The sequence below is a fragment of the Hipposideros armiger genome, unplaced genomic scaffold (genome assembly GCF_001890085.2).
Source record: "Hipposideros armiger isolate ML-2016 unplaced genomic scaffold, ASM189008v1 scaffold_1706, whole genome shotgun sequence".
Taxonomy (NCBI): domain Eukaryota; kingdom Metazoa; phylum Chordata; class Mammalia; order Chiroptera; family Hipposideridae; genus Hipposideros; species Hipposideros armiger.
This window is the reverse complement of record NW_017733056.1, coordinates 32,346-46,716: the sequence shown is the minus strand read 5'-3', so window position 1 is coordinate 46,716 and position 14,371 is coordinate 32,346. Positions and strand designations below refer to the sequence as shown.

At 41.0% G+C, this 14,371-nt stretch overlaps 1 protein-coding gene across 1 annotated transcript in view; it reads right to left on the bottom strand.

Moving 5' to 3' along the window:
• The window catches only part of SUCLG1 (succinate-CoA ligase GDP/ADP-forming subunit alpha), a 39,394-nt gene extending 26,834 nt beyond the window's left edge, over nucleotides 1-12,560 (bottom strand). Inside the window, exons 1-2 of the mRNA XM_019634494.1 lie at nucleotides 12,285-12,560; nucleotides 3,080-3,183 (exon numbers count right to left, since the gene is read on the bottom strand). Coding sequence (XP_019490039.1) covers nucleotides 3,080-3,183; nucleotides 12,285-12,381 — 201 coding nt within the window. The 5' untranslated portion in view covers nucleotides 12,382-12,560. The remainder of the gene's footprint in view (nucleotides 1-3,079; nucleotides 3,184-12,284) is intronic.
• Between the last annotated feature and the right edge of the window lie 1,811 nt (nucleotides 12,561-14,371).

The window sequence follows — 14,371 nt, the reverse complement described above, 5'->3', positions numbered from 1 at the left end:
GGCAACCCACTGCCACAGGGGCTGCAGCCTATGCCGTCGCCGGCGACTCACAGCAGCCCAGCTCCAGGTTGAGCTGTTGTTCAGCATCTTAGCTGAAGAGGGCAGAGTCACTGGCCCTCATATGTGGGATCCGAACCGGGGCCCTCTGGCGTCCCAAGCCAGTTCTTAACCATCACGCCACTCGGCCGGCCCTAGCATTTGTACTTTTAATGTATCACATAAGTCATTGATTTTGTTGATGTAGTTATCTCCCCCATAACTAAAAAGTAAATTCCATGAAGGCAATGATTTGTCTACTTTGTTCACTGCAGGATGGCTCCTAAATCAATGCAGTAGACAGTAGGCGCTTAATAAGCACTTGTTGAAAACTGCATGGATCTATATGGTCATTCTACAAGGACCTAAAAACGTTGACCCAACTACTCAAATTCTATTAAAGGCATAAAAATGAGGGCCTTAAGATGGACTTAGAAATTTCCTGATTCAACTTCTCCATTTTTCAAAATAGGAAAACTTAGCCCCAAGTATGTGAACTGACTTGTCTAAAGTCAGTGATGGAATTTGGCAAAGAACCACAGGTGTCTTCTTTAAAGCTGTGCTATTCAAAGTATATAGACTCTTGCTGGTCTGCAATGACATAAACACATATATCTGTGCCTCCAATCACATCTGTGATTCCATAAAAAAAAAAAGAGAGAGAAAGAAAGGGAGAAAGGGAGAGAGGGAGCGAGGGAGAGAGGGAGAGAGAAATAATAAAAACAAAAATCAGGGCCAGCCGAGCGGTGCGTTGGTTAAGAGTTGGCTTGGGATGCCAGCTCTGAGCAGCAGGGCCCCGATTCTGATCCCACATGAGGGCCAGTAACACTACGCCCTCTACAGCTAAGATGGTGAACAGCTCAACCTGGAGCTGGGCTGCCTTGAGTGGCCGGCGACAGCGTAGGCTGCAGCCCCTGCTGCAGCGGCCTGCTGTGAGTTACCGTGAGTGGCTGGCAGCCGGTGTGAGCTGCCGTGAGCCGCCATGAGCGACTGCCTCACCCGGGAAGAGCGCAATGATAATACCAACATGGGCCAGTGAAGCGACGTCCTCCACAACTAGATTGAAGAACAAAAGGACAGCAACTTGTCTGCTCCCCTTCCCCGATTCCCCAATGCTGTTCCCTTCCAATTCCCCAATAAAATCTTAAATAAATAAATAAAAGTGAGAATGTTTGCAAATTTTTATAGCAATCTGGTATTGCTAAGATTTTATTGTATTTTGCCAAAGTATTGATCTGCATTAGCCTGGAAAGCAAAAACAAGCACCCGAGATGGCCATTTATTTTAGATAGTTTGAGAAGCACTGCCTTGACTACACTGCTAGACAACTTCAAATGACCCAATTTGTTAGTCCTAATGTTAAACAGGAATAACACTTCCTGTCGGTATGCTTCTTTTCCTTCATTTCCCATTATCACCAGCCAGGGTACAGTTAAGAAAAAGGAGTAACTTGATCAGCTATATAAGCCAGTACAAGAAATTCCATCATTGAAAACCTGCATTGTTGGACTCCCCTCTGAAACACAAATATTCCTCATTCATATGTGGAATAACGTATTCAGTGAAAAACAAAAAGCTAATGAGACAAAATGCAGATTTCCTATGAAGATAAGCCCTAATTTCAGACCTCGTCATTGCCTCTATATTAAAAATCTTAATCAAGAAACCTAACTGAGTAAGAAACAATGTAATCGCAGGACACAGGAGCCAACCTTGGATTTCAATACTTAATCAAACCATCACCTAGTTTAGGAATTAGAGACAGTTCCAAATAGTGCTCATACCAGGGACAATGGTTCTTTATAAAAAAGGTCAGAGATTAAAATGTCATAAGATCATATAAAGTTTAGCAAACAGAAAAACAAAACTATACAAGTAAACTTAAGTGGGGAGTTTGAGTTAATCGAACATTTGGTTATATGCTAATAAAATTAATATATGATCAAAAAGGTCTGCATATGATTTTAATTGGCAGGGGATGATAAAATGTACTTCAAATCTTAGATGAGCATCAACTTTCTTCAGAACGTATATACGTGAAAGTGATACCCCCCAAAAAATATGTCTATCAGAATAAAAAAAACAATTTTACCTATGAACAAAATTTCAAGGTTTTGCAGGTGTTTCTTTTTTTGTTGGTAGTGACTTTTTTTTAAGATAATGGAAAGATAAGAAGGTCCACTGCAATTCATATTTTTGCACCCAGTTATTTCAGAAACAAGTAAAAAACAAAACGACATTTTACATGAAACAGCCTTTAACCAAATTCATTAAAAAAAAAAGAACTATATAATTTTAAAGCAATTTCTAAGTACTTTAAAACAAAAGTTGCAAAAATGTGGATATTTAGGAATGGTAGGAAAGAGGGCAAGGAGATGCTTATGCTGCATTTTATTATGGAATCACATCCCAGATACAGTCAAACTTATACAAATTCTAAGATGTAGGCAGGGGATAGAGAGAGAGAATGAATATAGATAAATGAGAACAAATTACAATGCTTCAGGCAATTCTTCCTGCTAGTATCCTCGAAGACCATTTCCCCAAAGACAGTATAAGATGGGAAAAGTCAGTGTGCTGTTTCCTCTGCCTGTAGCAGATCCCATGAGCCTCTGGGCTTGAGCATTTCCCCACACTAAATGTAGATCTGTGTTTAACTGTGATTTATTTATTTATTTATTTATTTTTGTCCTAGGCCTAAACACAAGCCCTCTAACTTACCTAGTGCTTAATAAGGAAATAGTGATATGTTCCAACGCTAGAGGAAAACTAGTGGTGTTTTGTACTTGCTGAAAGAGAATACGTGGGTTTCCCACATAACACCCTCCTCAGGAGGAATTTTCAAGGTAAGTTTAAACACAATTTTCATCTTACAGACTGAGTGTAGCAACTGACTTCCTCTTAAGATACAACTCCACTGCTGTAGTGTATTACTTTTCTGCAACAATCATGTATTATAAATTTGTGGTATTAAAAAAATATGAGTTAAAAAATGTTTTGTATCTCTAGTATATATCTTATTAAAAAGTCTTGATACACATACCTGCTTCCCAGTGAAACCCTGGCAAATAACCTTTGTATTTTTATCAACATAGAGATGTTTCCGAGAAGCTGTATAGGAACAATGCCGGATTCCATTCTGTTGCACTGAAAAGTAAAGCAAATACGACACATTATAATTTTTCCAAACTTCTGGACCATCAATTGAACTTGGTGACAAAAAAGAAAAGAAAAAAACCTCTAATGTAGGAGCTATCATGTGACCATGGCCACTATAAGTGTCACTTTTAAATAAGACGCTTTGACTACAGAAATAGAGAAACAAACAAAAAAAGACACTATTCTAGAAAGCTAGGTATCACCCCCACTAATAATGTTCACTGAACAGCCACATGCATTCCCCATGGGACCCAACCTTTTTAAGCCCAACATCTGTATACTTATATGAGGAATTTGGATTAATCAACATTTGGTTATATACTAACAAAATTAATGTATGATCAAAAAGGTCTGCATATGATTTTAATTGGCAGGGGATGATAAAATGTACTTCAAATCTTAGATGAGCATCAACTTTCTTCAGAATGTATATATGTGGAAGTGAGACTAAAAATATATGGCTATCACAATTAATAAACCAATTTTACCTATGAACAAAATAGATGAGCTAAGAGCAAATTCTGCCAGAACTAGTAAGAACTACTACAACTCATTCCCCAATAATATTAGCATTAAATGTTAACTCATAGAATAAAACTTGTCTAAAAAATAATCCAAGGGCCGGCTGAGTGGCTCAGTTGGTTAAGAGCTCGCTCAAGAGTTTGAGCTCTGAGCAACAGCGGTTCAAGTCAGCCCGAGCTGAGCAGCCGTGAGCTGCCAACAGGTGGCGGGATGGCTCAGCTAAAAATAAAAATAAAAATAAAAATAAATAATAATAATAAAATAAAATAAAATAAAAAATAATCCAAAATTACTTAATTCCATCTCTTCCGATATAAAACTCAAGACTTCACATATAAAAGAAATAAGAAAAATAAATGAAAAAAGTAGGTGATGCAGAAACATGTTTAAAAAAAGGAAACGAAAAGAAACAAACCTAAGTAATTTTCAGAAAACTACCTCAACGAAAACTGAGAAATCTAAGTAGTTACTACTAAAGTCAGCTCCTGATATTTCAAACATCAGTAGACAGTAGAGCACAGATAAATTAAAATTGTGGGTTTCTTCTGATTACCTTTAAACCCCCATTAGAGCCCCAGCTGCTGTCTCTGTGGCCCATCCCTGGCCCTTTCAAAGTGCTGGGCTGTCCTCTGACCACTGAGGCAGCCCCAGAAAAGAACATCTTATCACATATTTGTCCAGGGTCCCCTCCATGCTTTCCGTCTTGAATCACTGCTTCATGCCCTTCTAAGTCCTCAGATCTTAGGCTCCATAACTGATCCATTTCTGGCCCTCTGAGCACCCCTGGAGCCATCTTCAACTCACGTACTAACCTCAGCTTCTGAAAACTTTTGAGTTTTAGAGTCCTCTCTGACTCCAGGGAAGAGACAGGCCCCGATTTCACCCTTACCCACCAGGAAGAGTGTTCTGTGTGCACATAGATCTGCTGGGTATAAAACAGCTGCATTCCTGAATTACATTATGCTGAACAAGGGGCCATGAGGGAGCAGAGGGTCAAGTCCGGGCACAGCCCACCTGAACCTGGGCTAGTGGACATTTGTGGCCTAACAGCCCATCCTGGTCAGTGCTGTCACTCAAGGCCCATGCTTGCCCTGAGCTGCCAGTTCTCCTAGCTGGATACCCACAACCACAATACCTGTGGAAGAGCTACACCCTTTCCTCCCCTGCTGCTATTCCTGGCAGAATCTGCTCCTCCAGTCTCTCTCATTCCTGGAATCTCCAACAAATAGTCCATCTGTCTAGAGTTTCCAGACAGGAAAGTAGAAGGTTTGATTAAAGAGCAAATGATAAAATCAGGGTATCTGGAGCCCACACTTGCTAAAAGGAAATACTTGCCAACCCCAAAATATATGTTAAAAGATAAGGAAATGAAATTCCTAACCACATTCTGTCCTGACAAGAAACCTGGATAACGCCAAACAAGGTATCACTGGTAATGAAATGAGAAGATGCTAGAATAATCAAGCACATATCCTGCGGTTGTCATCATCATTCATTTCTTCAGTCAATATCTGGGGAGCACCTACGCCAAGCCACAATGCTGAGTGTCAAGGAATAAGTAGTGAATAAGAGAATCTTGGTCCACAAAAAACCCACGGACATAAAATGGGTCATAATTGCACAGCGTGGACATCTGGGGTAGATAAACTCTACTGTACCAAGTAAATCTGTGTGGATAGAGGTTGAGGGGAGCGGGGACAGAGAGGGTAGGATTAAGGGATGGAATCCTCATTGGTGCTACCTCCAAACTGAGCCCTGGACTACCAGCAGTTCACTCTAAAATCTGATACTTGACCCTCCAACCTTCTAAAAAAAGAGACTTGTCTAATTCCTGGCTGTGTCTGTACTCTCTCAGGAACTAAAAACCCTGTTCACCTCTGCCCTAGTCCTGGCCCACGACACCCAGCTTGGCCCCATGTCATCCAAACTGATACCTGCACCTGCACAGTAGTGATAAACCAGTCACAGGTCATTGGTAAGGCATCACTGACCAAGACATCCCTCCTTTTCTGGAATACTGCTCTCCGACATGCAGCCTACTGAAATGCTGGCAATCAAAATGGCCTCTGAAACCCAGAGAAAAACCTTGAGGCGCCCCAGCAAGCCATGATGGTGTTTCATAATACCCACAATGCTCTTTTAATCCCAGAAACTCACCACACACCAGATGAACCTGCCCTGCCTGGCACTTTACAGCAAGCACACTGCCAGCTGCCACTGCTGTGAAGAGAACGTAATAGCCAGCCATACATTATAATTTTCCTCACCATAACCTCTGCCTTCTCTAGAGTTTCAGGTGACACATACTTCAGCTAGGACCAACCCTCAGTCTCCTGCCACTCCATGCCACCATGACACATGTAACAATGGATGGATACATTTAAGGTAATACTGTTATTAAATCAGTGTTAAGTCTTACCACTGTTGACATCACAGAATCAAGGAAATTCTTTCTCTTTTGCTATTTGTTTGCATTCGAATGAAAATAATGCAAAATATGCCTATATTCCAAATAAAACTCACCAAATTTTAAGTCACTCATGTCATTCTACCCTACCTTCTATAACCCAAGGCCCAGAATCACAGACTGGAGGCCCCCCATGAAAGCAGTCTCCCCTCATCCCCGCCTCTGCACCTCTTCACCTCCCCTCCCTCAACTCCACCACTCTCTTTAATTTGGGCTGCTGAAGAGTGCAAACGACTAGCTGCTATAAACATTACATCTGCCAGGCTGGCTCTCAGCATTTTCTTTCTCTACTTGGTTTCTTCTCCCCCAAATTATCAGTCAAATGTCTTAAGTTATGAAAAATAGCCTATTCTCCTTCTGCTGAAGAATTCAAAGTGGTATACAATAGAAATCTTCAATTGTCTGCCCAATACTTAAAGAGGCTCTGTCACATTTTGGTTTTAAATACAAACCTAAGCTCTATGACAAAACCACCAAACAATCAGAGTAAGCTCCTTGCTAAAGTTAAATCTAGAACATAGGGCATACACTAGTGGCCAAACCGTCTTGCAAATATCTCCCACTTTTCGGCTAGAGAATTAATGTACTCAATCTTCTGAGAATTTCACTTGCATTAATTCATATAAGTTCATGTTTAAATAGAACATTGTTCAGGGAGGAATCCTTAAATCTACACATGACATTTATGACTTGCGAATATAATGGGGGTTGTGTAGGAGATCTGAGACTAAGAACAGTGGGACTTGCAAAGACTTTCATGTGGCATATATGATACTTATGCCACACACTGTAGGAGGATGGGTACACACATTTCGTTACTTTTTTTACTGCATTATTTCTAAGTAAAATTATTTAAGGTTAAATTTCTTTCAAGATTATTTCAAGTACCAGTTAAATATTTTTATAACTTCTAACTGTAAATCCCTGAGTGTAAGGACCGCATCTTGTAAACCATGCTGTCTCTCATGGTATATGGTACAGTGCCTTACAAAGCAGGTGCACAGAGAATGTTTGAATTTCAGGACTAGAAACAGGGTCTATAAAAGAAACACTTATTTCAAGCAAAATATCACAAGTTCCATCTTTTTTTGTGTGATTTGGAAAATGTCAATCTCAAATCCCCACTGATCAGCAAAGGGCAGGGAGGGAACATACATCTATTTTTGCACATGCAAAGATCGTAGGTTTCCTTAAAATTCGTATAAAGATTGCACAGAATTTCAGCCCTATATGCTACTAGCTGTTTTCAAAGCTATATCAACCTAGAAAATTCTATGCTAAACTTTTTTTTTCAAACAAATGAAATCCAGAAGCAGTAAGGTAATACAAATGGGACTATTTCACCACCGAAGAAAAGAAAGAGCTTAAAAACATACCACAGGCAAAGTTAAGGCAGTGACAGACCAGAAGAGTGTTTTCATAACATGTTAACAGGCAAGAAATTAGCAACAGGAAGTACCAACAAGAAGAGACCAAAAGCCTAAAAGAACAGTGGATAAAGGCCACAAGCAAGTAACACAACTGATGACAGACAAATGGTAAACCAGCATATAAGGATATACCTGACTTTACTAATATTAAGAAAGTGAACATTTTAAACTAAGTATCAGGGTGACAGGAAGGCCTGAGGCTGGCGACCAAGAAGAATTTCCCAATGGTGAAGGCTGTAGCTGCCACACCTTGGGCCATCTCCAATGTGGTGGAGGAGTCGCCTTCTCTTCAAGCTCTTACAAATCCGTCTAATCTTGGGACGGAGTCCCAGGAGTAGATGAGGATACAGTCCCAGGAATCAGACAGACCTGAGCTTGAGTTTATTCTCAGCGGCTCACCAACCCCATGACCTGGAAATTCTGACCTTTTGATCTCCCTTAGCCTCAGTCTTCCCATCTGTAAATAGAACAACAGCTGCCCATAAGGATGCTATGATGTTGATATAAGATGATGCCTTTAAATTGAGTAGCAAAGCGCCTGGAACACTCTCAAGTTGGGTTCACATCCTATGTGAGCATAAAGGTAAATCATCTCCTAAAAAGAGGGTACATATAATTCATGTTTTAAAATAAGTCCAACCAGAATGTTTTACATGTCTTCACACATATCTGTGTGTAAATATACTAAGTCTATATATATCATATATATGCACACACGTGTAAATTTTTAACATATGAAACATTTTTAAAGGGGCAGCGGCACTGTAAAAATAGGGATAATACTGTGTACCTCATGGCAATATGAGAAGTAAATGAGCTCATAATATACAGAGCATGTAAAGTAATGCCTAGGGTGGAGCAAGTGCTATTTCACTATTAGCTATTTATTATTAGTAGTAGTATTATTATTACTATTACTAATGAAGAATGAGAAGGCCAGACTACCTGCTTTGAGGTGCTCATTCTGCCAGGCTATCTGCCAGCTAGCAGGGATTCAGGGCTGAACAGGATGGGCTCAGGCCCTACCCACACGAAGCGTTCTGCCCTGTAAAACAGCTAAGCATGAAACAAAGAAACACAAAAATACAAAAGTGCAAACTGTAACAAAGGCCATGAAGGAAAGGGACTGAGTAATCTGAGATGTGCTTGCAACAAGGGTGATAAATTGGTGTTAGCCACATGCTGAGTCCTCTTCCCCAGACAGCAACCCCATCATTTGTAAGAAGGCTGCCAGATTAATGAAGCTATGGCCAAAGAGCACCTGCCTACCTGCCCAGGTGCGACTCACACCAGGGCCTTGTATGACCAGTACCACGCTCCTAATCAATAATCTAAGACTGTTCCTGAAAATACTCCTCCAACTCACCTCTCGAACAGTGTCTTTGTTACTCATTTATTCAGGTATGTACTCATGAATTTAACAAATGTACACTTATTAGTCATATTTAGTATGCAAATGCAATATGCTGCTATTATAGTCCCCGGCTATAAAACTTTAAAATATAACAGAGTAGCTCAGCAGCCACTTACTCCCAAACCCCAATCTGCTACTCAAATGCAAAATTATATATAAAATTTAATATTTACTTTCAAATGAAGCTGAGTTAGCTATAAGTACCATATCTCATCAAATCTAAAACACAAATGATTTTAAGAAGTACTATTAAGTACTAGTAAGAAAGAAAAATGCTGCCAATCTATTGTAAGATACCATCAATTGTAAGATACATCCCAATTTTAGAAATGTTATAATGTTTAAAAAAAAAAAATGTGGGTGTATTGCAACAAAATACCTGTCCTTGGTGAAATGAAATTGTTCCCCTATACGTAAGAGAAATTATTTTGAACATCCCCAATTATGTTTCTGTGGAAGAACAAGTTTAAGGTCAGAAAATCAAATCACTTTCTCATGATTACATTGCTGCATTTAGATCAAAGCCACTTTGTATTTCTGAAATTAAGACTTGGTTCTTAGATGCAATGGCAATAGATGCTAGGATCAGAAACATCACTGTTAAGGGTCCCCTTTTCCCAACTATACTTCTAAATGTTTCCCCAATTCCAAAAACAGGCCTCCACAACTTGGCAAACACATGGAAAAGGCAGGTGGAACCTTTGGGCAGAGTAATCAGATACCTCAATAAACCACTGAGACTGTCAAAAAATAAAATAAAATCAGAGCTTCAAAGAGGAGGCTCATAGTATCAGATAGGTGCCTACCACACCTTCAATTGTCCTTTAAGTTATACAATAAACTATAAATTTCAGAATGGGTACCAGAGCCTGGGTTCTAGTACCCATTCTGATATTGGCTAGGAAATATTCTGGGTTTATTTGCCAAACAAACATATGGAATTGTAGTTTATTTTCTAGCATTAAAACACCATAATTCTGAGGTTCAAAAATCCTGGCTCTTCTTCCCAATTTATTCTAAAAGACCCAACTTACAGGAACCCCCGAGCTTATGTTACTCCTTGAAAAACTCTATTATCTTAACCTCAAAGGTATTTATAAAAACTTTAAACTGGCCCATGGAAAGTCCTCCTTATTTTTCATTTTCTCTCCCATTTCAACTGGATTCTCTCCCTTTTTTCATTGTCTATAAAGCTGGTTTTGGGGGCTCAAGAATTTCTACACTTTCCAGGCTGCCCCCAAAGGGGCTCTGGAAGGCATGTATAATACAAGTGTTTGGGGTTTTTTTTTTCCTAACTCAAATCAATATTGCAACACTTAAGACCTTCAGCACAAAATGTACCCTCAATCAAAACTTAAGAGGCTAGAAGGACAAAATTCCATAGCATTTCTAGTTTTATTACTAATTTGTGACCAGCTTAAAAAACAAAAAAAGTTTGCAAGATGGTATTGTTGTGGCTGCTCTTTTCCTAGAGGGAGCACAAACGGGCTTTGAAATGTGGCATGAGAAAGAGAAGAGATTTGGGGGGGTTAGAGGTTTTCGTACATTAAACACTGTAATATGTAACTCCTCTAATATAGGAGATAATTTGATTCAGATCTCAGAACTCTCAGACCCTTAATAGTAGGTTAATCACATGACTACGATAACTGAAGACCACTCGCAACAGAAACCTAAACTAGATGATCTCTTAAAGCCTGTGGTCCTAAGAGTCTAGGAAAAAAGAACTTCCAGTTCTGCAAGAAGAGAACTGCTAAGTATTTCTAAGGTTGGATTAAGAATCCTGACCTTTCAGACACTCTTCCTTTCTTCTTTAGACTCTCCTACTAACATGGCAGACCTATCCCAGGCTAAGGTTTTTCAGAAACTCAGAGGAGCAAGACCCCAGGAGAGAAAGACACGGATATAACTAATTCCTTCATTCCTTCAGCCTACAACACCTTCAATTATCCTTTAAATTATACAGTAAGAATCTCCAGAAAATTTTCCCAAAGAAACCCAACTTTTTCCTACTTGCCAATGTTATCTAGCCAGACCTTTGTCCTCAAGTGATCTGGTAACTAGCTAGCTATTGAACACACACCCATCGATACACACTTTTAGAATGTAACCTTCTCAAGAAATGAACTGTCTCATCCAATATTCGGTACAAGCAGGGGAATTAAGTGCAAAGCAGAGGGAAGACAAGAAAACTAACTTTAGTTTCTACTACATCCCAGGTGCTTTATATACATTGTTTTATTTATTCTGCACAATAAGCACACATCGTCCTGTACTTCATCATTTCTAGGATGCACATTTTTTAACTTTTTAACATCTCTTAAGATGTATTTGACAAACAGTGGCGTGTCACAATTTTAATTAGCAATCATTTTTCACTGTTAATGGTAGACAAAACAATGGTGCATCTTACAAGCAATGATGTTCAGATTCATTAAAACATGGTACTATTTTCATGGGATTTGAAACAAAAATTGGGAAATAGATTTCGAAGTGCTCAGGATTATTACACAGACTGTAAGGGACCTCAAACAAACCTTGATGTGGCTGATTCCAAAGTCTCTTTCTACACAGTCTACCTAAAAACACAGAGACTTTGAACATGGCAAGAATTTTCATGAGTCAGCGTTATGCAAAGACTAGGAACCTTTGGTATTAAGTTTTCAGAAACTGAGGAGGGTTCACACCGCCCGGTGGAAACACTGCAAATAAACTGGTGAAGGTCCCAGCCAACCCTAAGCTTCCAGAAGTCTTCCAGGCTGTGCTGACCCTGGGTGCATAACCCACCTCTCTGCTCAGCCTACAACCTACAGAAAGGACAATTACAAATGTAGACCCCTCTGTACAAGGGACAGCCTTACCCTCAATTTCCTACTAAGACATCTTTCCCCACCCTCTCAACCCAGATCCTCACCCTTCCAGCTGAGCTCCTCCTGGACCGCTCCCGACAGGCCAGTCTAGATGTTGCCCCCATCCCGCCACTCGTCACAGCCGGGGCACGAAGAAGCGCCCCCAGGTCTGCAGGGCTCCCAGACCCGAATCCTGGCTCAGCCACCCCCCACGTCTCCATCCACCAGCAGCTAAAGTTATGCCTCCACCCGGGAGAGTCCCCCACTTGGCGCCGGCCCCTCGCGGCTCCCAGGCCCCAGCCAAGGTGCTGCCCCGCAGGACCCCGCCGCGGCCCGCACCAGAGCACGGGGCCCGGCGAGGCCGGGGGCTCGCGGAGCCTGGAAGAGAGAGTCCCGGCCGGACTTACGGAGGAAGGAGCGCGACAGGAGGCGGGCGGCCGTGAGGCCACTGCTGCTGGAGGCCATGGTCGCGCGGGCAGCTGCAGCAGCAAGGGCTGCGGTCATCCACCAATGACACTCCCAGGTCCCCGGGGGCTTGCCGGAGGCCGAGGCCTAGGGAGGACGCGGGTGGCCAGAGCAGTCGCCTGAATGAATTTCCCTCCGCTAAGGCCTCTTCATCGAACACCGTGGATCGCAGATGGAGAAGAAAAAAACGTATCTCAACGGAGAAGTGGACAATAACTCGGCTCTCCGCCGGAAATGTAGGTTTTCAACATTAATGACAACGGCAGCTTAGAGGAAACCCCACGGGAGGCCGGCCGGAGCGTGGCATTGTGGGAAATGTAGTCATTTGAGGGCCGGTGCTGGCTTGTAGTTTAAGTAGGGGATGCGAGAAGGGAAGGAAATCAAACCGAGAGCTGAAGTGGCAAAAAGAGTAAGGAAACAGCGAGGCGAGGTGCGGAGAGCAGTTGCAGAACTTTCCGTGCGCCTTGGCCAATCATCACCCATTTCCTTCCTCCGGCATATGGAGAGGAACCGGCAAGATTACCGACGGTCACAGTCCTCTGAACTCCAGCCAGTGTCCAGCGAGGGTAAGGACTGGACGAGAAAGACCAAAAGCTACTTTATGACACTTAACTTCTTGGAATATGGATCTGTTGTGATAACAGGCCACCATACAGCCTTTGCCCAGCACTAAGTGAATGAGTGCTAGGGGATCCTGGAGGACTGAAGTTATAGTTCAAATGTGACTGCTGCCACTTGGCACAAACCAATCACTCCTCTGTAAGAGCTTTAGAAGGAATCTCAGAGAGTCCCAGAGTCAAAGGGTAAACAAGAGATAAAATAATCCACCTCCTTGCCTCCAGTGGTGCCCCTGAGATTTCTCATCATTATCATCAATGAAATTATAATCCTGATTTACTTAGTCATTATAATTTACACTGAGCTGTGTGATGTATGAGTGGGATCACCCAAGGAGATTGCCCAGTATGTCCTCTAGGACCCAGACATTGTCAGTCCCAAATTGGACTTGACTTCACACCAAATCCCTCCCTCATCTAATGGGGATCATGTTCTTGTGATCATTTAAATAGTATCAGTGGTTTCCAAATAGGCCCAGTATGAAGATTTATTTTAAATAGCAAAGTTTTTCCAGAGACTTCACATGATAATAGTTAATATTTTTAGTTTCATTTAATTGGTAAAATGCACGATGACAAAAGTATAATTTTGGTATGATTTTAATGAATTACCATATTACCCCATGTATAAGACGCTCCCATGTATAAGATGCACCTTAATTTTGGGGCCCGAAATTTGAAAAAAAATGATACATAAAGTTATTGAACTCAAGTTTTATTCATCATAAAATTTGTACAACTCCTTATCACTGTCAAAACTCCCAACCATTAGCTTGTCCTCATCTGTGTCTGATGACGAATCACTGTCTTCACATATTACCTCTCATGGCCTTCTGCTGTGGCATTTTCAGTAGGGTTTCTTCTTCCCGTATCCAGTCTCGGATTGTTTTCTCAGTTGGAGGAGGACCAAACTTACGTTCAACAGCACCATTTCCATTGACTTTTGCAAACTGGATCACTTTTAACTTGAATTCAGCACTGTACGAAAATCTTTTCTGAGCCATTTCTGGACAGAAAGTGGCAAAACGTAACCTACCGTAATATATCGGTAACAAGCTTGAAAAAGCGGGAAATGCAAGTAAAAAAAATCTACAACCACTGTATAAGACACACCCAGTTTTTAGACCCCAAATTTTTCAAAAAAGGGTGCATCTTATACATGGGGAAATACAGTATTTCCACAAGGACAGGGATTTTAGTTTCTTTTGTACACTGTCTCCCCAACACCTAGAACAGTGCCTGGCACAAAGAGAGAGCTTATTTGTTGAACTGAATTGATATATAAGAGAAATAGCATATACACTTATGTGAATCCACACACAATGTTTGATGACCCTAAGGATATTTCAGTGTCTCGTAAATACACATCCACCCCAATTCCATAGATCATTGATGACAAACGATTGCACTAG